This window comes from Pseudophryne corroboree (assembly GCF_028390025.1).
Source record: "Pseudophryne corroboree isolate aPseCor3 chromosome 12 unlocalized genomic scaffold, aPseCor3.hap2 SUPER_12_unloc_3, whole genome shotgun sequence".
Classification (NCBI taxonomy): Eukaryota; Metazoa; Chordata; class Amphibia; order Anura; family Myobatrachidae; genus Pseudophryne; species Pseudophryne corroboree.
In genome coordinates, this window is record NW_026967487.1 from 265,055 (window position 1) to 291,646 (window position 26,592).

Here is a 26,592-nt window from a genome sequence, read left to right on the forward strand (position 1 = left end):
ATGGGGGGTCTCTCTGTATGTGACCAGTGTTGGGGTCTCGCCCCTGTGTTTAGGGGTCGGTGCGGTGAGGGTGACGGTGAATATGGGGGGTCTCTCTGTATGTGACCAGTGTTCGGGTCTCGCCCCTGTGTTTAGGGGTCGGTGCGGTGAGGGTGACAGTGAATATGGGGGGTCTCTCTGTATGTGACCAGTGTTGGGGTCTCGCCCCTGTGTTTAGGGGTCGGTGCGGTGAGGGTGACAGTGAATATGGGGGGGTCTCTGTATGTGACCAGTGTTCGGGTCTCGCCCCTGTGTTTAGTGGTCGGTGCGGTGAGGGTGACAGTGAATATGGGGGGTCTCTCTGTATGTGACCAGTGTTGGGGTCTCGCCCCTGTGTTTAGGGGTCGGTGCGGTGAGGGTGACAGTGAATATGGGGGGTCTCTCTGTATGTGACCAGTGTTGGGGTCTCGCCCCCGTGTTTAGGGGTCGGTGCGGTGAGGGTGACTGTGAATATGGGGGTTCTCTCTGTATGTGACCAGTGTTCGGGTCTCGCCCCTGTGTTTAGGGGTCGGTGCGGTGAGGGTGACGGTGAATATGGGGGGGTCTCTCTGTATGTGACCAGTGTTGGGTTCTCGCCCCTGTGTTTAGGGGTCGGTGCGGTGAGGGTGACAGTGAATATGGGGGGTCTCTCTGTATGTGACCAGTGTTGGGGTCTCGCCCCTGTGTTTAGGGGTCGGTGCGGTGAGGGTGACGGTGAATATGGGGGGTCTCTCTGTATGTGACCAGTGTTCGGGTCTCGCCCCTGTGTTTAGGGGTCGGTGCGGTGAGGGTGACAGTGAATATGGGGGGTCTCTCTGTATGTGACCAGTGTTGGGGTCTCGCCCCTGTGTTTAGGGGTCGGTGCGGTGAGGGTGACAGTGAATATGGGGGGGTCTCTCTGTATGTGACCAGTGTTGGGGTCTCGCCCCTGTGTTTAGGGGTCGGTGCGGTGAGGGTGACAGTGAATATGGGGGGTCTCTCTGTATGTGACCAGTGTTGGGGTCTCGCCCCTGTGTTTAGGGGTCGGTGCGGTGAGGGTGAAGTGAATATGGGGGGTCTCTCTGTATGTGACCAGTGTTGTGGTCTCGCCCCTGTGTTTAGGGGTCGGTGCGGTGAGGGTGACGGTGAGTATGGGGGGTCTCTCTGTATGTGACCAGTGTTGGGGTCTCGCCCCTGTGTTTAGGGGTCGGTGCGGTGAGGGTGACGGTGAATACGCCCAGCGTTCAGGTGACTAGAGGTGGAAGTGTCTTACTCCCTTGTTCTTTCCGGACATCTGCCACTCTCAACAGACTGAACATCATCTGGACGGTGTCACCCCTAGAGGAACCAGCGCGCCCCCTACAGGTGGGGGCTTCTTCTGAAACATACCCGCTGCACATACATTACTATTCATCAATCTATAATTATGTTACAGGAAATGTTTCACCCGGCTTACACATGATCTCTGACACAGAACACGTGTGCATTGTATGTATGTGTGGTCAGTGACAGGTACACAGGACATGTGTGCATTGTATGTATGTGTGGTCAGTGATAAGTACACAGGACATGTGTGCATTGTATGTGTGGTCAGTGACAGGTACACAGGACACGTGTGCATTGTATGTATGTGTGGTCAGTGACAGGTACACAGGACACGTGTGCATTGTATGTATGTGTGGTCAGTGACAAGTACACAGGACACGTGTGCATTGTATGTATGTGTGGTCAGTGACAGGTACACAGGACACGTGTGCATTGTATGTATGTGTGGTCAGTGACAAGTACACAGGACATGTGTGCATTGTATGTGTGGTCAGTGACAGGTACACAGGACACGTGTGCATTGTATGTGTGTGTGTGGTCAGTGACAGGTACACAGGACACGTGTGCATTGTATGTATGTGTGGTCAGTGACAGGTACACAGGACGTGTGCATTGTATGTATGTGTGGTCAGTGACAGGTACACAGGACATGTGTGCATTGTATGTATGTGTGGTCAGTGACAGGTACACAGGACATGTGTGCATTGTATGTATGTGTGGTCAGTGACGGGTACACAGGACACGTGTGCATTTTATGTATGTGTGGTCAGTGACGGGTACACAGGACACGTGTGCATTGTATGTATGTGTGGTCAGTGACGGGTACACAGGACACGTGTGCATTGTATGTATGTGTGGTCAGTGACAGGTACACAGGACATGTGTGCATTGTATGTATGTGTGGTCAGTGACGGGTACACAGGACACGTGTGCATTGTATGTATGTGTGGTCAGTGACGGGTACACAGGACACGTGTGCATTGTATGTATGTGTGGTCAGTGACAGGTACACAGGACGTGTGCATTGTATGTATGTGTGGACAGTGACAGGTACACAGGACATGTGCATTGTATGTATGTGTGGTCAGTGACAGGTACACAGGACATGTGTGCATTGTATGTGTGGTCAGTGACAGGTACACAGGACACGTGTGCATTGTATGTGTGTGTGTGGTCAGTGACAGGTACACAGGACACGTGTGCATTGTATGTATGTGTGGTCAGTGACAGGTACACAGGACACGTGTGCATTGTATGTATGTGTGGTCAGTGACAGGTACACAGGACGTGTGCATTGTATGTATGTGTGGACAGTGACAGGTACACAGGACATGTGCATTGTATGTATGTGTGGTCAGTGACAGGTACACAGGACATGTGTGCATTGTATGTGTGGTCAGTGACAGGTACACAGGACACGTGTGCATTGTATGTGTGTGTGTGGTCAGTGACAGGTACACAGGACACGTGTGCATTGTATGTATGTGTGGTCAGTGACAGGTACACAGGACACGTGTGCATTGTATGTGTGTGTGGTCAGTGACAGGTACACAGGACACGTGTGCATTGTATGTATGTGTGGTCAGTGACAGGTACACAGGACACGTGTGCATTGTATGTATGTGTGGTCAGTGACAGGTACACAGGACGTGTGCATTGTATGTATGTGTGGACAGTGACAGGTACACAGGACATGTGCATTGTATGTATGTGTGGTCAGTGACAGGTACACAGGACATGTGTGCATTGTATGTGTGGTCAGTGACAGGTACACAGGACACGTGTGCATTGTATGTGTGTGTGTGGTCAGTGACAGGTACACAGGACACGTGTGCATTGTATGTATGTGTGGTCAGTGACAGGTACACAGGACACGTGTGCATTGTATGTGTGTGTGGTCAGTGACAGGTACACAGGACACGTGTGCATTGTATGTATGTGTGGTCAGTGACAGGTACACAGGACACGTGTGCATTGTATGTATGTGTGGTCAGTGACAGGTACACAGGACGTGTGCATTGTATGTATGTGTGGACAGTGACAGGTACACAGGACATGTGCATTGTATGTATGTGTGGTCAGTGACAGGTACACAGGACACGTGTGCATTGTATGTGTGTGTGTGGTCAGTGACAGGTACACAGGACACGTGTGCATTGTATGTATGTGTGGTCAGTGACAGGTACACAGGACACGTGTGCATTGTATGTGTGTGTGGTCAGTGACAGGTACACAGGACACGTGTGCATTGTATGTATGTGTGGTCAGTGACGGGTACACAGGACACGTGTGCATTGTATGTATGTGTGGTCAGTGACGGGTACACAGGACACGTGTGCATTTTATGTATGTGTGGTCAGTGACGGGTACACAGGACACGTGTGCATTGTATGTATGTGTGGTCAGTGACGGGTACACAGGACACGTGTGCATTGTATGTATGTGTGGTCAGTGACAGGTACACAGGACATGTGTGCATTGTATGTATGTGTGGTCAGTGACGGGTACACAGGACACGTGTGCATTGTATGTATGTGTGGTCAGTGACGGGTACACAGGACACGTGTGCATTGTATGTATGTGTGGTCAGTGACAGGTACACAGGACGTGTGCATTGTATGTATGTGTGGACAGTGACAGGTACACAGGACATGTGCATTGTATGTATGTGTGGTCAGTGACAGGTACACAGGACATGTGTGCATTGTATGTGTGGTCAGTGACAGGTACACAGGACACGTGTGCATTGTATGTGTGTGTGTGGTCAGTGACAGGTACACAGGACACGTGTGCATTGTATGTATGTGTGGTCAGTGACAGGTACACAGGACACGTGTGCATTGTATGTATGTGTGGTCAGTGACAGGTACACAGGACGTGTGCATTGTATGTATGTGTGGACAGTGACAGGTACACAGGACATGTGCATTGTATGTATGTGTGGTCAGTGACAGGTACACAGGACATGTGTGCATTGTATGTGTGGTCAGTGACAGGTACACAGGACACGTGTGCATTGTATGTGTGTGTGTGGTCAGTGACAGGTACACAGGACACGTGTGCATTGTATGTATGTGTGGTCAGTGACAGGTACACAGGACACGTGTGCATTGTATGTGTGTGTGGTCAGTGACAGGTACACAGGACACGTGTGCATTGTATGTATGTGTGGTCAGTGACAGGTACACAGGACACGTGTGCATTGTATGTGTGTGTGGTCAGTGACAGGTACACAGGACACGTGTGCATTGTATGTATGTGTGGTCAGTGACAGGTACACAGGACACGTGTGCATTGTATGTGTGTGTGGTCAGTGACAGGTACACAGGACACGTGTGCATTGTATGTGTGTGTGGTCAGTGACAGGTACACAGGACACGTGTGCATTGTATGTGTGTGTGGTCAGTGACAGGTACACAGGACACGTGTGCATTGTATGTATGTGTGGTCAGTGACAGGTACACAGGACACGTGTGCATTGTATGTGTGTGTGGTCAGTGACAGGTACACAGGACACGTGTGCATTGTATGTGTGTGTGGTCAGTGACAGGTACACAGGACATGTGTGCATTGTATGTGTGGTCAGTGACAGGTACACAGGACATGTGTGCATTGTATGTGTGGTCAGTGACAGGTACACAGGACACGTGTGCATTGTATGTGTGGTCAGTGACAGGTACACAGGACGTGTGCATTGTATGTATGTGTGGACAGTGACAGGTACACAGGACATGTGCATTGTATGTATGTGTGGTCAGTGACAGGTACACAGGACATGTGTGCATTGTATGTGTGGTCAGTGACAGGTACACAGGACACGTGTGCATTGTATGTGTGTGTGTGGTCAGTGACAGGTACACAGGACACGTGTGCATTGTATGTATGTGTGGTCAGTGACAGGTACACAGGACACGTGTGCATTGTATGTGTGTGTAATCAGTGACAGGTACACAGGACACGTGTGCATTGTATGTATGTGTGGTCAGTGACAGGTACACAGGACACGTGTGCATTGTATGTGTGTGTGGTCAGTGACAGGTACACAGGACACGTGTGCATTGTATGTATGTGTGGTCAGTGACAGGTACACAGGACACGTGTGCATTGTATGTGTGTGTGGTCAGTGACAGGTACACAGGACACGTGTGCATTGTATGTGTGTGTGGTCAGTGACAGGTACACAGGACACGTGTGCATTGTATGTATGTGTGGTCAGTGACAGGTACACAGGACATGTGTGCATTGTATGTGTGGTCAGTGACAGGTACACAGGACATGTGTGCATTGTATGTGTGGTCAGTGACAGGTACACAGGACACGTGTGCATTGTATGTGTGGTCAGTGACAGGTACACAGGACATGTGTGCATTGTATGTATGTTATTATTATTATCTTTTATTTATATGGCGCCACAAGGGTTCCGCAGCGCCCAATTACAGAGTACATAAACAAATAATCAAACAGGAAAACAGCAACTTAAAGTTGATGACAGTATAGGACAAGTACAGGGTAAATAAACATAGTTACATCAGCAGATGACACTGGAATAAGTATCAGGTGGCAGAAGACTGCTGGATGTGGTGCAGCTGAAGATTATTAAAGTAAGAAAAGGATAAGCACATGAGGGAAGAGGGCCCTGCTCGTGAGAGCTTACAATCTAAGGGGAGGGGTAGACAGACAGGGGTGACACAGATGGGGTACATAGAGAGCATAGAACAGAGGGTTAGGAGGAGATTTGGCTGGGTTTGGTGAAGAAGTGGGTCTTGAGAGCCCGTTTGAAGTTTTGTAGAGAGGTGGAGAGTCTGAGGGGGAGAGGTAGAGAATTCCAGAGAAGTGGTGCAGCACGTGAAAAATCTTGGAGGTAGGAGTGGGAGGAGGTAATCAGAAGACAGGAGAGTCGGCGTGCATTAGCAGAGGGAAGAAGACGGGTGAATGTATGTGTGGTCAGTGACAGGTACACAGGACATGTGTGCATTGTATGTATGTGTGGTCAGTGACAGGTACACAGGACGTGTGCATTGTATGTATGTGTGGTCAGTGACAGGTACACAGGACATGTGTGCATTGTATGTATGTGTGGTCAGTGACAGGTACACAGGACATGTGTGCATTGTATGTATGTGTGGTCAGTGACGGGTACACAGGACACGTGTGCATTTTATGTATGTGTGGTCAGTGACGGGTACACAGGACACGTGTGCATTGTATGTATGTGTGGTCAGTGACTGGTACACAGGACACGTGTGCATTGTATGTATGTGTGGTCAGTGACGGGTACACAGGACACGTGTGCATTGTATGTATGTGTGGTCAGTGACAGGTACACAGGACATGTGTGCATTGTATGTATGTGTGGTCAGTGACGGGTACACAGGACACGTGTGCATTGTATGTATGTGTGGTCAGTGACGGGTACACAGGACACGTGTGCATTGTATGTATGTGTGGTCAGTGACAGGTACACAGGACGTGTGCATTGTATGTATGTGTGGACAGTGACAGGTACACAGGACAGGTGTGCATTGTATGTATGTGTGGTCAGTGACGGGTACACAGGACACGTGTGCATTGTATGTATGTGTGGTCAGTGACGGGTACACAGGACACGTGTGCATTGTATGTATGTGTGGTCAGTGACGGGTACACAGGACACGTGTGCATTGTATGTATGTGTGGTCAGTGACGGGTACACAGGACGTGTGCATTGTATGTATGTGTGGACAGTGACAGGTACACAGGACACGTGTGCATTGTATGTATGTGTGGACAGTGACAGGTACACAGGACACGTGTGCATTGTATGTATGTGTGGACAGTGACAGGTACACAGGACACGTGTGCATTGTATGTATGTGTGGTCAGTGACAGGTACACAGGACGTGTGCATTGTATGTATGTGTGGACAGTGAAAGGTACACAGGACACGTGTGCATTGTATGTATGTGTGGTCAGTAACGGGTACACAGGACACGTGTGCATTGTATGTATCTGCGATCAGCACCCGGTACACGAGACATGTATGCATTGTATGTATATGTGGTTAGCGCCCGGTATATAGGCCATGTGTGTATTTTATATATGTATGTGCGATCAGTGATAGATACACAGGACACGTGTGCATTGTATGTATGTGTGGTCAGTGACAGGTACACAGGACACGTGTGTATTGTATGTATGTGTGGTCAGTGACAGGTACACAGGACACGTGGCATTGTATGTATCTGCGATCAGCACCTGGTACACGGGACATGTGTGCATTGTGTGTATGTATGTGTGCTCAATGCCGGTACACAGGACGTATACATTGTATATAGGTATGTGCGGTCAGTGATAGATACACAGGACACGTGTGCATTGTATGTATCTGCGGTTAGCACCCCAGACATGGGACATTTGTACGTTGTGTATATATGTATGTGCGGTCAGCGTGCAGTACACGGGACATGTGTACATTGTATGTATGTATCTGCATGGATTAGGCACTGAGATAATAGTGATATGGGGATTAGGCACTGAGATAATAGTGATATGGGGATTAGGCACTGAGATAATAGTGATATGGGGATTAGGCACTATGGCCCTCATTCCGAGTCGTTCGCTCGGTAATTTTCATCGCATCGCAGTGAAATTCCGCTTAGTACGCATGCGCAATAATCGCACTGCGCCAAGTAATTTTACCATGAAGATAGTATTTTTACTCACGGCTTTTTCTTCGCTCCGGTGATCGTAGTGTGATTGACAGGAAATGGGTGTTACTGGGCGGAAACACGGCATTTTAGGGGCGTGTGGATAAAAACGCTACCGTTTCCGGAAAAAACGCAGGAGTGGCCGGAGAAACGGGGGAGTGTCTGGGCGAACGCTGGGTGTGTTTATGACGTCAAACCAGGAACGACAAGCACTGAACTGATCGCAGATACCGAGTAAGTCTGAAGCTACTCTGAAACTGCTAAGTAGTTTGTAATCGCAATATTGCGAATACATCGGTCGCAATTTTAAGAAGCTAAGATACACTCCCAGTAGGCGTAGGCTTAGCGTGAGCAACTCTGCTAAATTCGCCTTGCGAGCGATCAACTCGGAATGAGGGCCCATGATAATAGTGATATGGGGATTAGGCACTGAGATAATAGTGATACGGGGATTAGGCACTGAGATAATAGTGATACGGGGATTAGGCACTGAGATAATAGTGATACGGGGATTAGGCACTGAGATAACAGTGATACGGGGATTAGGCACTGAGATAACAGTGATACGGGGATTAGGCACTGAGATAATAGTGATACAGGGATTAGGCACTGAGATAATAGTGATACAGGGATTAGGCACTGAGATAATAGTAATATAGGGATTAGGCAGTGAGATAATAGTGATACAGGGATTTGGCACTGAGATAATAGGGATTCTCGGATTAGGCACTGAGATAATAGTGATACGTGGATTAGGCACTGAGATAAAAGTGATACGAGGATTAGGCATTGAGATAATAGTGATACAGGGATTTGGCACTGAGATAATAGGGATTCTTGGATTAGGCACTGAGATAATAGTGATACGTGGATTAGGCACTGAGATAATAGTGATACGTGGATTAGGCACTGAGATAATAGTGATACGGGGATTAGGCACTGAGATAATAGTGATACGTGGATTAGGCACTGAGATAATAGTGATACGGGGATTAGGCACTGAGATAATAGTGATACGGGGATTAGGCACTGAGATAACAGTGATACGGGGATCAGGCATTGAGATAACAGTGATACGGGGATTAGGCACTGAGATAATAGTGATACGGGGATTAGGCACTGAGATGTGAATATTTTTCCACATGCACCTCACAAAAAATAAGAGCATCAGGAGTGGCATTTCCCAGGTGTTTTTCTAAACTTTGACCCCCTATATCTCAAAAACTGTAAGGCCTATAGTAGGAAAAATGTTCCAGGGTTTAGAAGCTATGTGGTAGTACCATGTGTACAAAGTATCATGACAATATGAGTGGGAGGGTGTCATGCCTGGGTGAGCTGACATGGAATGACCTTAGTGCTTACAGTGTGCGCTGCATTTTCTTTTTTTACTGTGTGGCACTACAAATCTCAGCAAGATAACACCTCTTATGTTTAAATTAGTGTGTGCAGTCCAGGCCCCCATTAGACAATGTGTGATGAGTGTGGGGGGGGGGGGGGGGAGAGCTGTGTGATGAGTGGGGGGGAAGAGCTGTGTGATGAGCGGGGAGGAGAGATGTATGACATACTTGCCTACCCTCCCGGAATGGCCGGGAGGCTCCCGAAAATCGGGTGACCCTCCCGGCCCCCCGGAAGAGCAGGCAAGTCTCCCGATTACAGGGGTCCCCCCCTGCCCGGCTGCCCACTTAGCGAGTGAAATGGGCGGTCCGGGCAGGCGATGACACGATTCTTGTTGAATCGCGTCATGCAAGCCACGCCCCCCACTGTATAATGCCGGTAATTGCGGCATTACGCGGTAGGGGCGTGGCTTGCATGACGCAATCCAGCAGCCACGCCCCATCCCTCCTCTGGCCCACCCCCATGCCGCCTCCGGCCCGCCCCCGTGCCGCCTCCGGCCCGCCCCCGTGCCGCCTCCGGCCCGCCCCCCTCCTCACATCAGCTCACTGCCCGCCCCCCTGCTGAGCCGACTGGCTGCTCTCTCCCGGAGAGAGCAGCCCAAAAGTCGGCAACTATGATGTATGATGAGTGGGGGGAGATCTGTGTGATAAGCGGGGAGGAGAGCTGTGTGATGAGCGGGGGGAGAGCTGTGTGATAAGCGGGGAGGAGAGCTGTGTGATGAGCGGGGGGAGATCTGTGTGATAAGCGGGGAGGAGAGCTGTGTGATGAGCGGGGAGGAGAGCTGTGTGATGAGCGGGGGGAGAGCTGTGTGATGAGCGGGGGGGAGGGAGAGCTGTGTGATGAGCGGGGGGGTGGGAGAGCTGTGTGATGAGCAGGGAAAGGAGAGCTGTGTGATGAGCAGGGGGGGGGAGAGCTGTGTGATGAGCGGGGGGGGGGGGGAGAGCTGTTTGAGTGGGGGGAGGTGCTGTGTGATGAGTGGGTGGGGAGAGAGATGTGTGATGATTAGCGGGGGGTGCGATGTAGGATGAGCGGGGGGGGGAGAGGTGTGTGATGAGCGGGGGGGGGGAGGTGTGTGATGAGCGGGGGGAGAGATGTGTGATGATGAGCGGGGGGGAGAGATGTGTGATGAGTAGGGGGGAGCTGTGTGATGAGAGGGGGAGAGCTATGTGATGATGAGCGGGGAAGAGAGCTGTGTGATGATGAGCGGGGAAGAGAGCTGTGTGATGAGCGGGGGGGGAGAGCTGTGTGATGATGAGCGGGGAAGAGAGCTGTGTGATGAGCGGGGGGGAGAGCTGTGTGATGATGAGCGGGGGGGAGTGCTGTGTGATGATGAGCGGGGGGGAGAGCTGTGTGACTGCGTGATGATGAGCGGGGGGGGAGAGCTGTGTGATGATGAGCGGGGAAGAGAGCTGTGTGATGAGCGGGGGGAGAGCTGCGTGATGATGAGCGGGGGGGAGAGCTGTGTGATGATGAGCAGGGAAGAGAGCTGTGTGATGATGAGCGGGGAAGAAAGCTGTATTATGAGTGGGGGGGGAGCTGTGTGATGAGAGGGGGGGGAGCTGTGTGATGAGGGGGGGGAGAGCTGTGTGAAGATGAGCGGGGGGGAGAGCTGTGTGGTGATGAGCGGGGGGAGAGCTGTGTGATGATGAGCGGGGGGAGAGCTGTGTGATGATGAGCGGGGGGAGAGCTGTGTGATGATGAGTGGGGGGGGAGAGCTGTGTGATGATGAGTGGGGGGGAGAGCTGTATGATGATGACTGGGGGGGGGGAGAGCTGTGTGATGATGAGCGGAGAAGAGAGCTGTGTGATGATGAGTGGGGAAGAGAGCTGTGTGATGAGCGGGGGGAGAGCTGTGTGATGAGCGGGGGGTGAGCTGTGTGATGAGCGGGGGAGGAAAGCTTTGTGATGAGCGGGGGGAGAGCTGTGTGATGAGTGGGGGGGAGAGCTGTGTGATGAGTGGGGGAGGAGAGATGTGTGATGAGCGGGGGAAGAACTGCGTGATGAGCGGGGGGGAGAGATGTAGGGAGAGATGTGTGATGAGCGGGTGGGGGAGAGCTGTGTGATGAGCGGGGGAAGAACTGTGTGATGAGCGGGGGGGGAGAGCTGTGTGATGATGAGTGGGGAGGAGAGCTGTGTGATGAGTGGGGGGAGAGCTGTGTGATGATGACCGGGGGGGGAGAGCTGTGTGATGATGGGCGGAGAAGAGAGTTGTGTGATGATGAGTGAGGAAGAGAGCTGTGTGATGAGAGCGGGGGGAGAGCTGTGTGATGAGCGGGGGGGGGAGAGCTGTGTGATGAGCGGGGGGGGGAGATGCAGGGAGAGATGTGTGATGAGCGGGGGGGGTGAGCTGTGTGATGAGCGGGGGGGAGGAGAGCTGTGTGATGAGCGGGGGGAGAGCTGTGTGATGAGTGGGGGGGAGAGCTGTGTGATGAGCGGGGGAGGAGAGATGTGTGATGAGCAGGGGAAGAACTGTGTGATGAGCGGGGGGGAGAGATGTAGGGAGAGATGTGTGATGAGCGGGTGGGGGAGAGCTGTGTGATGAGCGGGGGGGAGGAGAGCTGTGTGATGAGTGGGGGGGGAGAGCTGTGTGATGAGCGGGGGGGGAGAGCTGTGTGATGAGCGGGGGGGAGAGCTGTGTGATGAGCGGGGGAGGAGAGATGTGTGATGAGCAGGGGAAGAACTGTGTGATGAGCGGGGGGGAGTGATGTAGGGAGAGATGTGTGATGAGCGGGTGGGGGAGAGCTGTGTGATGAGTGGGGGGGAGGAGAGATGTGTGATGAGGGGGGGGGGGGGATGTAGGGAGAGATGTGTGATGAGCGGGTGGGAGAGAGCTGTAGGGAGAGATGTGTGATGAGTGGGGGGGCGAGCTGTGTGATGAGCGGGGGGGGGGAGAGCTGTGTGATGAGTGGGGGGGGAGAGATGTGTGATGATGAGCGGGGGGAGCGATGTAGGATGAGCGGGGGGAGAGATGTGTGATGAGCGGGGGGAGAGATGTGTGATGAGCGGGTGGGGGAGAGCTGTGTGATGAGCGGGGGGGAGAGCTGTGTGATGATGACCGGGGGGGGGGGAGAGCTGTGTGATGATGAGCAGGGAAGAGAGCTGTGTGATGATGAGTGGGGAAGAGAGCTGTGTGATGAGCGGGGGGAGAGCTGTTGATGAGCGGGGGCAGAGCTGTGGTGTGATGAGCGGGGGGGGGGGAGAGCTGTGTGATGAGTGGGGGGGGAGAGATGTGTGATGATGAGCGGGGGGAGCGATGTAGGATGAGCGGGGGGAGAGATGTGTGATGAGCGGGGGGAGAGATGTGTGATGAGCGGGTGGGGGAGAGCTGTGTGATGAGCGGGGGGGAGAGCTGTGTGATGATGACCGGGGGGGGGGGGAGAGCTGTGTGATGATGAGCAGGGAAGAGAGCTGTGTGATGATGAGTGGGGAAGAGAGCTGTGTGATGAGCGGGGGGAGAGCTGTGTGATGAGCGGGGGCAGAGCTGTGGTGTGATGAGCGGGGGGAGAGATGTGTGATGAGCGGGGGGGGAGAGCTGTGTGATGATGACCGGGGGTGGGGGGGGGAGAGCTGTGTGATGATGAGCGGGGAGGAGAGATGTGTGATGAGCGGGGGGGACAGATGTAGGGAGAGATGTGTGATGAGCGGGTGGGGCAGAGCTGTGTGATGACCGGGGTGGAGAGATGTGTGGTGAGTGGGGGGGAGAGATGTGTGATGAGCGGGGGGGAGAGATGTGTGATGAGTGGGGGGGAGAGATGTGTGATGAGTGGGGGGGAGAGATGTGTGATGAGGGGTGGAGGAGAGATGTGTGATGAGTGGGGGGCAGAGCTGTGTGATGAGCGGGGGGAGAGTTGTGTGATGAGTGGGGGGGGGAGATGTGTGATGAGCGGGGGGGAGAGATGTGTGATGAGCGGGGGGAGAGATGTGTGATGAGTGGGTGGCAGAGCTGTGTGATGAGTGGGGGGCAGAGCTGTGTGATGAGCGGGGGGAGAGAAGTGTGATGAGTGGGGAGGAGAGGTGTGTGATGAGCGGGGGGGAGAGATGTGTGATGAGCGGGGGGGGAGAGATGTGTGATGAGCGGGGGAGAGCTGTGTGATGAGCGGGGGGGGGAGCTGTGTGATGATTGGGGGGCAGAGCTGCGTGATGAGCGGGGGGAGAGCTGTGTGCTGAGCGGGGGGGGGGGAGCTGTGTGATGAGCGGGGGGGAGAGCTGTGTGATGAGCGGGGGGGAGAGATGTAGGGAGAGCTGTGTGATGAGTGGGGGGCAGAGCTGTGTTATGAGCGGGGGGAGAGATGTGTGATGAGTGGGGGAGAGAGATGTGTGATGAGTGGGGGAGAGAGATGTGTGATGAGTGGGGGTGAGAGATGTGTGATGAGTGGGGGAGAGAGATGTGTGATGAGCGGGGGAGAGAGATGTGTGATGAGCGGGGGGGAGAGATGTGTGATGAGCGGGGGGGAGAGATGTGTGATGAGCGGGGGGGAGAGATGTGTGATTGTGTGATGAGCGGGGGGGGGAGAGGTGTGTGATGAGCGGGGGGGAGAGTGTGTGCTGAGCGGGGGGGAAGAGAGATGTGTGATGTGCGGGGGAGAGCTGTGTGATAAGCGGGGGGAGAGATGTGTGATGAGTGGGGGGGAGAGATGTGTGATGAGTGGGGGGGAGAGATGTGTGATGAGTGGGGGGGGAGAGATGTGTGATGAGTGGGGGGGAGAGATGTGTGATGAGCGGGGGGGGAGAGATGTGTGATGAGCGGGGGGAAGAGATGTAGGGAGAGCTGTGTGATGGGCGGGGGGAGAGATGTGTGATGAGCGGGGGGAGAGATGTGTGATGAGTGGGGAGGAGAGATGTGTGATGAGTGGGGGGGAGAGATGTGTGATGAGTGGGGGGGAGAGCTGTGTGATGAGCGGGGGGGGGAGATGTGTGATGAGCGGGGGGAGAGCTGTGTGATGAGCGGGGGGAGAGCTGTGTGATGAGTGGGGGGCAGAGCTGTGTGATGAGCGGGGGAGAGCTGTGTGATGAGCGGGGGGGAAAGATGTGTGATGAGCGGGGGGAGAGATGTGTGATGAGCGGGGGGAGGAGAGCTGTGTGATGAGCGGGGGAGAGCTGTGTGATGAGCGAGGGGAAATATGTGTGATGAGTGGGGGGAGAGCTGTGTACGTCCCTTTAGTCTTTAGCTTTTTCCACTCTTAGTTCATGGACTTTGGCCAATTCTTATATTATGAAATATCTTCTAATCCCGTTTGAGTGACGTCTTTATCTCTGCGCTCTGATATTTTTTCTTATGTTTAGGAAATGATCACACCTTAGTGTGAAAGTACTGATCAGATTAGGTTGTACGTTTGTGTTACTACATGTAATTGTCTCCTCTCTGGATAGGTCATCTCATATGAACAGGGTCAGGTTGTGGAAAGTTTGAGTGAATATTTGGGACGTGTAAGATTTGCCTTTCAGCCCACCCATGATGCCAGTATCTTCATTAACCACACCCGTACATCCGACACGGGCACATACCAGTGCACGGTAATAAACCCTCCAGATGGGGCAACACCCAACATCGGTCTGGTCGGGCTCACTGTGCTCGGTAAGCAACAGATTATCAGCTTTATCCAATGTATCTGTTCTCCATTATGTGCCATGAGCCTTGTCCCACTGTCTTCTCATATTCATTGTTATCATACGCTCTGTCCTATGGTCCTCTGGTCCTCTCTGTCCTATCATACGCTCAGTCCTATGGTCCTCTCTGTCCTGTGGTCCTCTCTGTCCTATCGTACGCTCTGTCCTATGGTCCTCTCTGTCCTATCATACGGTCTGTCCTATGGTTCTCTCTGTCCTATCATACGCTCTGTCCTATGGTCCTCTCTGTCCTATCATACGCTCTGTCCTATGGTTCTCTCTGTCCTATCGTACGCTCTGTCCTATGGTCCTCTCTGTCCTATCATATGGTCTGTCCTATGGTTCTCTCTGTCCTATCATACGCTCTGTCCTATGGTCCTCTCTGTCCTATCATACGCTCTGTCCTATGGTTCTCTCTGTCCTATCGTACGCTCTGTCCTATGGTCCTCTCTGTCCTATGGTCCTCTCTGTCCTATGGTCCTCTCTGTGCTATGGTCCTCTCTGTCCTATCATACGCTCTGTCCTATGGTTCTCTCTGTCCTATCATACGCTCTGTCCTATGGTTCTCTCTGTCCTATGGTCCTCTCTGTCCTGTGGTCCTCTCTGTCCTATGGTCCTCTCTGTCCTGTGGTCCGCTCTGTCCTATCGTACGCTCTGTCCTATGGTCCTCTCTGTCCTATGGTTCTTTCTGTCCTATGGTCCTCTCTATCCTATGGTCCTCTCTGTCCTATGGTCCTCTCTGTCCTATGGTCCTCTCTGTCCTATGGTCCCCTCTGTCCTATGGTCCTTTCTGTCCTATGGTCCTCTCTGTCCTATGGTCCTCTCTGTCCTGTGGTCCTCTCTGTCCTGTGGTCCTCTCTGTCCTATGGTCCTCTCTGTCCTATGGTCCTCTCTGTCCTATGGTTCTCGGTCCTCTCTGTCCTATGGTCCTCTCTGTCCTATGGTTCTCTCTGTCCTATGGTCCTCTCTGTCCTATGGTCCTCTCTGTGCTATGGTTCTCTCTGTTCTATGGTTCTCTCTGTCCTATGTTCCTCTCTGTCCTATCATACGCTCTGTCCTATGGTCCTCTCTGTCCTGTGGTCCTCTCTGTCCTGTGGTCCTCTCTGTCCTGTGGTCCTCTCTGTCCTATGGTCCTCTCTGTCCTATGGTCCGCTCTGTCCTATGGTCCCCTCTGTCCCATCGTGCGCTCTGTCCCATCATAGGGGTTTATTTACTAAAGTCCCAATTTTGTCAGATTTTGGGGATCATTCCGAGTTGATCGCTCGCTAGCTGTTTTTAGCAGCCGTGAAAACGCTAAGCCGCCGCCCTCTGGGAACTGTATTTTAGCTTAGCAGAAGTGCGAACGAAAGGATCGCAGAGCGGCTACAAAAAAATATTGTGCAGTTTCAGAGTAGCTCAAAACCTACTCAGCGCTTGCGATCAGTTCAAACTGTTCAGTTCCTGTTTTGACGTCACAAACACACCCTGCGTTTGCCCAGCCACGCCTGCGTTTTTCCTGGCATGCCTGCGTTATTTTGAACACTCCCTGAAAACGGTCAGCTGACACCCAGAAACGCCCACTTCCTGTCAATCACTCTGCGGTCAGCAGTGCGACTGAAATGCTTCGCTAGACCTTGTGTAAAAATACATCAGCCATTTTGAAAGTACGTAGCGCGTGCGCACTGTGCAGCATGCGCAGAAGTGCTGGATTTTTCCTTAATCGCAGCGCAGCGAACATTTTTAGCTAGCGATCAACTCGGAATGACCCCCTTTGGGGTTTTTTTCTAAGTGGCAACACAGGAATTTACTAAGCACAAATCTCGGCAGTGTTGGGGCTATTCGTAATGGTTTTCACGGCAGAGATCAGAAATACGAATGAATAGACCGTCGGTCAAACGCGGCTGTTTGTTCATACAACACGGGAATTTACTATTAGTTCGTATTTGGGTGTTGGTTTCTGAATGGTTAATTGTGGTTGTATTTTTTTGCGATTCGTTAAAAAAAGCAGCAAAAAAATCGACCTGCTTGTTCCTGGCGTGTTTGGATAGTCATGCATGGATCAGTGAGATCTCTGCATGGTTATCTGTGGGGAAGGGTCTGTTTAGGTGACAAATGTAAAAAAAAAAAATTGCGTAGGGTCCCCCCTCCTACGCGTGACCAGCCTCGGGCTCTTTGAGACGGTCCTGGTTGTAAAAATACAGGGAAAAAATTGTGTAGGGATCCCCCATATTTAAACAACCGTTAATGTGTGCGTATTATGCGCTGCCTGTGCCAGGAGCCCTGTTCGTCTAGTGGAGTCTTTGGTCCATCTAGTGTCCACACCAGCGTTGCGGTCCTTCTCCCAGGACGCGTGTCGGAATACGATTTCAGCCTTACCGATGCCGGCCACGTAGTCCTGGGGTCTCTGGAGGTAGTGGTGCTAGCTGCGTTCGCCCGATTCCGCCGTAAGTACCTGTCCCTGCCCGTTGGCTCTGCGGGCGTTCCGGCGCTGTCGTGGGGCGTCCTGGGGACTGCCTAACACTGCTGGCCCATTTACAGAAAAACAGTTTAAAAATACAAAGTAAAAAAGAAGCGTATAGGGGGGGCGGACCGGGGCGTCTTGGGATATCTCAAAAGCTTAACTGATGCCTGGCTCCTCATCTACCACCTACAACCCCAACGTTTTCTCTGTAGAGCCCTAAGGAACCGGAAGAAATAATAATCATCACCTGCTTCTGTATAGATGAAGTGATGATGAATAGACCCCTGTATGTAAACATTGGTTTGGAGAATTATATATATTTGTACTGTCTCTACAGTCCCTCCCTCAAGTCCGGACTGCTCCAGCGAAGGCCACAGCCAAGAAGGAGGAAGGATTCATCTCCGTTGCTCAGTAACAGAAGGGGTTCCAACGCCAACGTTCCAATGGGAGAAAATCCCACCTGATGGTCAGGTGCTCATCACCAGCCGAGAAGGTGAGAGAATCAACAGGACAAACGCTACCTCCCAGCTCAGAGCAAGCGTCTGCTTGTTACACGCCAGGGTTCATATGCCATGGTTCCTTAGACCACTGGCTATAACGTCTTATTAATTAGACTACCATTGTGAGACATACACAGGCCAATCCAATCGGTGGCCTGAGACAGGAGAAGGTCAGGGGAGAGTCTTGCCTCTTTATAATATCCTTTAGAGCAAGCCAAAGGGGGGTATACTATTGCACGTGGCACTTTACTACATGCCCAAACAGGGCATATACTGCAGCGGGCTGTCCAGTTACAGCCATTTCTACTGAGTGCTAAATGACCCATTTCGGGGGTCTGGGATAAGTTTCCGGACTTATGTGTTATGGCAGAAAAATGTGTCTCCTAGGGCTGGATATTGGGCACTTTACGTGTCTGACTCGAATCCTCGCTTAGTGCCAGCTTCTCAGGGTTAATTGGATACCCCCCATACTGTCTCCTGATTACTGACCCATTTTTAAATCTGTGACAAATAAGCGCACTTAATAGACATTAAACTGCAAAGGAGCGAAGGAAAGGGAAATCGCCAAAACCCCAACAAACAATAGACACACAGAAGGTATTCTAAACTCCAATAAGCGTTTATAACATGTAGTACACTGAGATCAAAGCACCAATACACCCTAAGTGCCGGGCGTGGGTTCTTCCTCTCACAATACACTTCATTTATAGTCTCAAGAAAAGCTTTATGGTTCCAATTACAGTGATGCAAATGTGGTCAGAATGGAGAAGAGGGTGTATTAGTGTGTGCCGGGAGCTGTGTTATTCCCCTCATATATCACTGTACGGTCCCCTCTCCTCTATATAATAATAATACCACATATCAGCGTGTGCCGGGAGCTGTGTTATCCCCCCTCATATATCACTGTACGGTCCCCTATCCTCTATATAATAATAATAATACCACATATCAGTGTGTGCCGGGAGCTGTGTTATCCCCCCTCATATATCACTGTACGGTCCCCTCTCCTCTATATAATAATAATACCACATATCAGCGTGTGCCGGGAGCTGTGTTATTCCCCTCATATATCACTGTACGGTCCCCTCTCCCCTATATAATAATAATACCACATATCAACGTGTGCCGGGAGCTGTGTTATTCCCCCTCATATATCACTGTACGGTCCCCTCTCCCCTATATAATAATAATACCACATATCAGTGTGTGCCGGGAGCTGTGTTATTCCCCCTCATATATCACTGTACGGTCCCCTCTCCCCTATATAATAATAATACCACATATCAGTGTGTGCCGGGAGCTGTGTTATTCCCCCTCATATATCACTGTACGGTCCCCTCTCCCCTATATAATAATAATACCACATATCAGCGTGTGCCGGGAGCTGTGTTATTCCCCCTCATATATCACTGTACGATCCCCTCTCCCCTATATAATAATGATACCACATATCAGTGTGTGCTGGGAGCTGTGTTATTCCCCCTCATATATCACTGTACGGTCCCCTCTCCCCTATATAATAAATACAGGTTGAGTATCCCATATCCAAATATTCCGAAATACGGAATATTCCGAAATACGGACTTTTTTGAGTGAGAGTGAGATAGTGAAACCTTTGTTTTTTGATGGCTCAATGTACACAAACTTTGTTTAATACACAAAGTTATTAAATATATTGTATTAAATGACCTTCAGGCTGTATGTATAAGGTGTATATGAAACATAAATGAATTGTGTGAATGTAGACACACTTTGTTTAATGCACAAAGTTATAAAAAAATATTGGCTAAAATGACCTTCAGGCTGTGTGTATAAGGTGTATATGTAACATAAATGCATTCTGTGCTTAGATTTAGGTCCCATCACCATGATATCTCATTATGGTATGCAATTATTCCAAAATACGGAAAAATCCCATATCCAAAATACCTCTGGTCCCAAGCATTTTGGATAAGGGAGACTCAACCTGTACTACATATCAGCGTGTGCCGGGAGCTGTGTTATTCCCCTCATATATCACCGTACGGTCCCCTCTCCCCTATATAATAATAATACCACATACCAGTGTGCCGGGAGCTGTGTTATTCCCCTCATATATCACTGTACAGTCCCCCCTCCCCTATATAATAATAATACCACATATCAGCGTGTGCCGGGAGCTGTGTTATTCCCCCTCATATATCACTGTACAGTCCCCTCTCCTCTATATAATAATAATACCACATATCAGCGTGTGCCGGGAGCTGTGTTATTCCCCTCATATATCACTGTACGGTCCCCTCTCCCCTATATAATAAATACCACATATCAGCGTGTGCCGGGAGCTGTGTTATTCCCCTCATATATCACTTTACGGTCCCCTCTCCCCTATATAATAATAATACCACATATCAGTGTGCCGGGAGCTGTGTTATTCCCCTCATATATCACTGTACGGTCCCCCCTCCCCTATATAGTAATAATAATACCACATATCAGCGTGTGCCGGGAGCTGTGTTATTCCCCTCATATATCACTGTACGGTCCTCTCTCCCCTATATAATAATAATACCACATATCAGTGTGTGCCGGGAGCTGTGTTATTCCTCCTCATATATCACTGTACTGTCCCCTCTCCCCTATATAATAATAATACCACATATCAGTGTGTGCCGGGGGCTGTGTTATTCCCCCTCATATATCACTGTACGGTCCCCTCTCCCCTATATAATAATAATACCACATATCAGTGTGTGCCGGGAGATGTGTTATCCCCCCTCATATATCACTGTACGGTCCCCTATCCTCTATATAATAATAATAATACCACATATCAGTGTGTGCCGGGAGCTGTGTTATCCCCCCTCATATATCACTGTACGGTCCCCTATCCTCTATATAATAATAATACCACATATCAGCGTGTGCCGGGAGCTGTGTTATTCCCCCTCATATATCACTGTACGGTCCCCTCTCCCCTATATAATAATAATACCACATATCAGTGTGTTCCGGGAGCTGTGTTATTCCTCCTCATATATCACTGTACTGTCCCCTCTCCCCTATATAATAATAATACTACCACATATCAGCGTGTGCCGGGAGCTGTGTTATTCCTCCTCATATATCACTGTACGGTCCCCTCTCCTCTATATAATAATAATACCACATATCAGTGTGTGCCGGGAGCTGTGTTATTCCCCTCATATATCACTGTACGGTCCCCTCTCCCCTATATAATAATAATACCACATATCAGTGTGTGCCGGGAGCTGTGTTATTCCTCCTCATATATCACTGTACGGTCCCCTCTCCCCTATATAATAATAATACCACATATCAGCGTGTGCCGGGAGCTGTGTTATTTCCCTCATATATCACTGTACGGTCCCCTCTCCCCTATATAATAATAATACCACATATCAGCGTGTGCCGGGAGCTGTGTTATTCCCCTCATATATCACTGTACGGTCCCCTCTCCCCTATATAATAATAATACCACATATCAGTGTGTGCCGGGAGCTGTGTTATTCCTCCTCATATATCACTGTATGGTCCCCTCTCCTCTATATAATAATAATACCACATATCAGCGTGTGCCGGGAGCTGTGTTATTCCTCCTCATATATCACTGTACGGTCCCCTCTCCCCTATATAATAATAATACCACATATCAGTGTGTGCCGGGAGCTGTGTTATTCCCCTCATATATCACTGTACCGTCCCCTCTCCCCTATATAATAATAATACCACATATCAGCATGTGCCGGGAGCTGTGTTATTCAGTGGCAAACGCAGGATTTGCATGGGGGGGTTTCCAGAACTGGGCGGAGCCAATCACGGGGGTGGGGACTGAGGTGACCCAGTATATGCTGGGTCCGTAAAACTAGTGTGTCTGTGTGTGTGTGTGTGTGTGTGTGTGTGTGTGTGTGTGTGTGTGTGTGTGTGTATATATATATATATATATATCTACACATATATATATATATACATATATCTACACACACACACATATATATATATATTATATATATACATACACACACACATACATATACACGGGTGGTCTTCAGTATGCCGGCGGTCGGGCTCCCGGCGACCAGCATACCGGCGCCGGGAGCCTGACCGCCGGCATACCGACACTTATTCTCCCTCGTGGGGGTCCACGACCCCCCTGGAGGGAGAATAGAATAGTGTGGCGCGCGTAGCGTGGCGAGCGCAGCGAGCCCTCAAGGGGCTCATTTGCGCTCGCCACACTGTTGGTAAGCCGGCGGCCGGCCTCCCAGCGCCGGTATGCTGGTCGCCGGGAGGCCGGCCGCCGGGAGATCGTAGTGAACCCATATACACATATACATAGCATATTAAACATGCATACATATATATATATATATATATATATTCACACACATACAGTACACATATATATATACACATGTATATATATATATATATATATATATCATATGTGTGTGTGTGTTTATATGTATGTATGTATGTATATACATGTGTATATATGTAGGCACATGGATATATATGTACTATAATTAAAATAAAGTAAACTTTTATTGCACTTGCAAGTGCCACCAGGAAGACAGCAGGCTGCAGAGGATGCTAGACAGTCATTAATAATACTCATGCAGCTAAAAAAAAAAAAAATTTTTTTTTTTTTTTTTTTTTTTAGTGGAGGGGGGTTTCTGGGTACTCGGAAACCCCCCCTGGGTGCGCCACTGTTATTCCCCCTCATATATCACTGTACGGTCCCCTATCCTCTATATAATAATAATACCACATATCAGCGTGTGCCGGGAGCTGTGTTATTCCTCCTCATATATCACTGTACGGTCCCCTCTCCTCTATATAATAATAATACCACATATCAGTGTGTGCCGGGGGCTGTGTTTTTCCCCTCATATATCACTGTACGGTCCCTTCTCCTCTATATAATAATAATACCACATATCAGCGTGTGCCGGGAGCTGTGTTATCCCCCCTCATATATCACTGTACTGTCCCCTCTCCCCTATATAATAATAATACCACATATCAGCGTGTGCCGGGAGCTGTGTTATTCCCCCTCATATATCACTGTACGGTCCCCTCTCCTCTATATAATAATAATACCACATATCAGCGTGTGCCGGGAGCTGTGTTATTCCCCCTCATATATCACTGTACGGTACCCTCTCCCCTATATAATAATAATACCACATATCAGTGTGCCGGGAGCTGTGTTATTCCCCCTCATATATCACTGTACGGTCCCCTCTCCCCTATATAATAATAATACCACATATCAGTGAGTGCCAGGAGCTGTGTTTTCCCCCTCATATATCACTGTACTGTCCCCTCTCCTCTATATAATAATAATACCACATATCAGCGTGTGCCGGGAGCTGTGTTATCCCCCTCATATATCACTGTACGGTCCCCTCTCCTCTATATAATAATAATACCACATATCAGCGTGTGCCGGGAGCTGTGATATCCCCCTCATATATCACTGTATGGTCCCCTCTCCCCTATATAATAATACCACATATGAGTGAGTGCCGGGAGCTGTGTTATTCCTCCTCATATATCACTGTATGGTCCCCTCTCCCCTATATAATAATAATACCACATATCAGTGTGCCGGGAGCTGTGTTATTTCTCCTCATATATCACTGTACGGTCCCCTCTCCTCTATATAATAATAATACCACATATCAGCGTGTGCCGGGAGCTGTGTTATCCCCCTCATATATCACTGTACAGTCCCCTCTCCTCTATATAATAATACCACATATCAGTGTGTGCCGGGAGCTGTGTTATTCTTCCTCCTATATCACTGTACTGTCCCCTCTCCCCTATATAATAATAATACCACATATCAGTGTGTGCCGGGAGCTGTGTTATCCCCCTCATATATCACTGTACTGTCCCCTCTCCTCTATATAATAATAATACCACATATCAGTGTGCCGGGAGCTGTGTTATCCCCCTCATATATCACTGTACTGTCCCCTCTCCTCTATATAATAATAATACCACATATCAGTGTGCCGGGAGCTGTGTTATCCCCCTCATATATCACTGTACTGTCCCCTCTCCTCTATATAATAATAATACCACATATCAGTGTGTGCCGGGAGCTGTGTTATCCCCCCTCATATATCACTGTACGGTCCCCTCTCCCCTATATAATAATAATACCACATATTATCGTGTGCCGGGAGCTGTGTTATTCCCCTCATATATCACTGTACGGTCCCCTCTCCCCTATATAATAATAATACCACATATCAGCGTGTGCCGGGAGCTGTGTTATCCCCCCTCATATATCACTGTACGGTCCCCTCTCCCCTATATAATAATAATACCACATATCAGCGTGTGCCGGGAGCTGTGTTATTCCCCCTCATATATCACTGTACGGTCCCCTCTCCTCTATATAATAATAATACCACATATCAGTGTGTGCCGGGAGCTGTGTTATTCCTCCTCATATATCACTGTACGGTCCCCCCTCCCCTATATAATAATAATACCACATATCAGCGTGTGCCGGGAGCTGTGTTATTCCCCCTCATATTATCACTGTACGGTCCCCTCTCCTCTATATAATAATAATACCACATATCAGTGTGTGCCGGGAGCTGTGTTATTCCCCCTCATATATCACACTGTACGGTCCCCTCTCCTCTATATAATAATAATACCACATATCAGTGTGTGCCGGGAGCTGTGTTATTCCTCCTCATATATCACTGTACGGTCCCCCCTCCCCTATATAATAATAATACCACATATCAGCGTGTGCCGGGAGCTGTGTTATCCCCCCTCATATATCACTGTACGGTCCCCTCTCCCCTATATAATAATACCACATATCAGTGTGTGCCGGGAGCTGTGTTATTCCTCCTCATATATCACTGTACGGTCCCCCCTCCTCTATATAATAATAATAATACCACATATCAGCGTGTGCTGGGAGCTGTGTTATCCCCCCTCATATATCACCGTACGGTCCCCCCTCCCCTATATAATAATAATACCACATATCAGCGTGTGCCGGGAGCTGTGTAATTCCTCCTCATATATCACTGTACGGTCCCCTCTTCCCTATATAATAATAATACCACATATCAGTGTGCCGGGAGCTGTGTTATTCCCCTCATATATCACTGTACAGTCCCCCCTCCCCTATATAATAATAATACCACATATCAGCGTGTGCCTGGAGCTGTGTTATTCCCCCTCATTTATCACTGTACAGTCCCCTCTCCTCTATATAATAATAATACCACATATCAGCGTGTGCCGGGAGCTGTGTTATTCCCCTCATATATCACTGTACGGTCCCCTCTCCCCTATATAATAAATACCACATATCAGCGTGTGCCGGGAGCTGTGTTATTCCCCTCATATATCACTTTACGGTCCCCTCTCCCCTATATAATAATAATACCACATATCAGTGTGCCGGGAGCTGTGTTATTCCCCTCATATATCACTGTACGGTCCCCCCCTCCCCTATATAATAATAATACCACATATCAGCGTGTGCCGGGAGCTGTGTTATTCCCCTCATATATCACTGTACGGTCCCCTCTCCCCTATATAATAATAATACCACATATCAGTGTGTGCCGGGAGCTGTGTTATTCCTCCTCATATATCACTGTACTGTCCCCTCTCCCCTATATAATAATAATACCACATATCAGTGTGTGCCGGGGGCTGTGTTATTCCCCCTCATATATCACTGTACGGTCCCCTCTCCCCTATATAATAATAATACCACATATCAGTGTGTGCCGGGAGATGTGTTATCCCCCCCTCATATATCACTGTACGGTCCCCTATCCTCTATATAATAATAATACCACATATCAGTGTGTGCCGGGAGCTGTGTTATCCCCCCTCATATATCACTGTACGGTCCCCTATCCTCTATATAATAATAATACCACATATCAGCGTGTGCCGGGAGCTGTGTTATTCCCCCTCATATATCACTGTACGGTCCCCTCTCCCCTATATAATAATAATACCACATATCAGTGTGTTCCGGGAGCTGTGTTATTACTCCTCATATATCACTGTACTGTCCCCTCTCCCCTATATAATAATAATACTACCACATATCAGCGTGTGCCGGGAGCTGTGTTATTCCTCCTCATATATCACTGTACGGTCTCCTCTCCTCTATATAATAATAATACCACATATCAGTGTGTGCCGGGAGCTGTGTTATTCCTCCTCATATATCACTGTACGGTCCCCTCTCCCCTATATAATAATAATACTACCACATATCAGCGTGTGCCGGGAGCTGTGTTATTTCCCTCATATATCACTGTACGGTCCCCTCTCCCCTATATAATAATAATACCACATATCAGCGTGTGCCGGGAGCTGTGTTATTTCCCTCATATATCACTGTACGGTCCCCTCTCCCCTATATAATAATAATACCACATATCAGTGTGTGCCGGGAGCTGTGTTATTCCTCCTCATATATCACTGTATGGTCCCCTCTCCTCTATATAATAATAATACCACATATCAGCGTGTGCCGGGAGCTGTGTTATTCCTCCTCATATATCACTGTACGGTCCCCTCTCCCCTATATAATAATAATACCACATATCAGTGTGTGCCGGGAGCTGTGTTATTCCCCT

The 26,592-nt window shown here is 49.6% G+C and overlaps 1 protein-coding gene across 1 annotated transcript in view; it reads left to right on the forward strand.

Annotated features, from left to right (window-relative positions):
- LOC134983029 (immunoglobulin superfamily member 11-like) overlaps positions 1-26,592 on the forward strand; it is a 287,145-nt gene that overhangs the window by 86,638 nt on the left and 173,915 nt on the right. Inside the window, exons 2-4 of the mRNA XM_063948726.1 lie at positions 1,202-1,362; positions 14,774-14,978; positions 17,788-17,943. Of these exons, the coding sequence (XP_063804796.1) occupies positions 1,202-1,362; positions 14,774-14,978; positions 17,788-17,943 (522 nt within the window). The remainder of the gene's footprint in view (positions 1-1,201; positions 1,363-14,773; positions 14,979-17,787; positions 17,944-26,592) is intronic.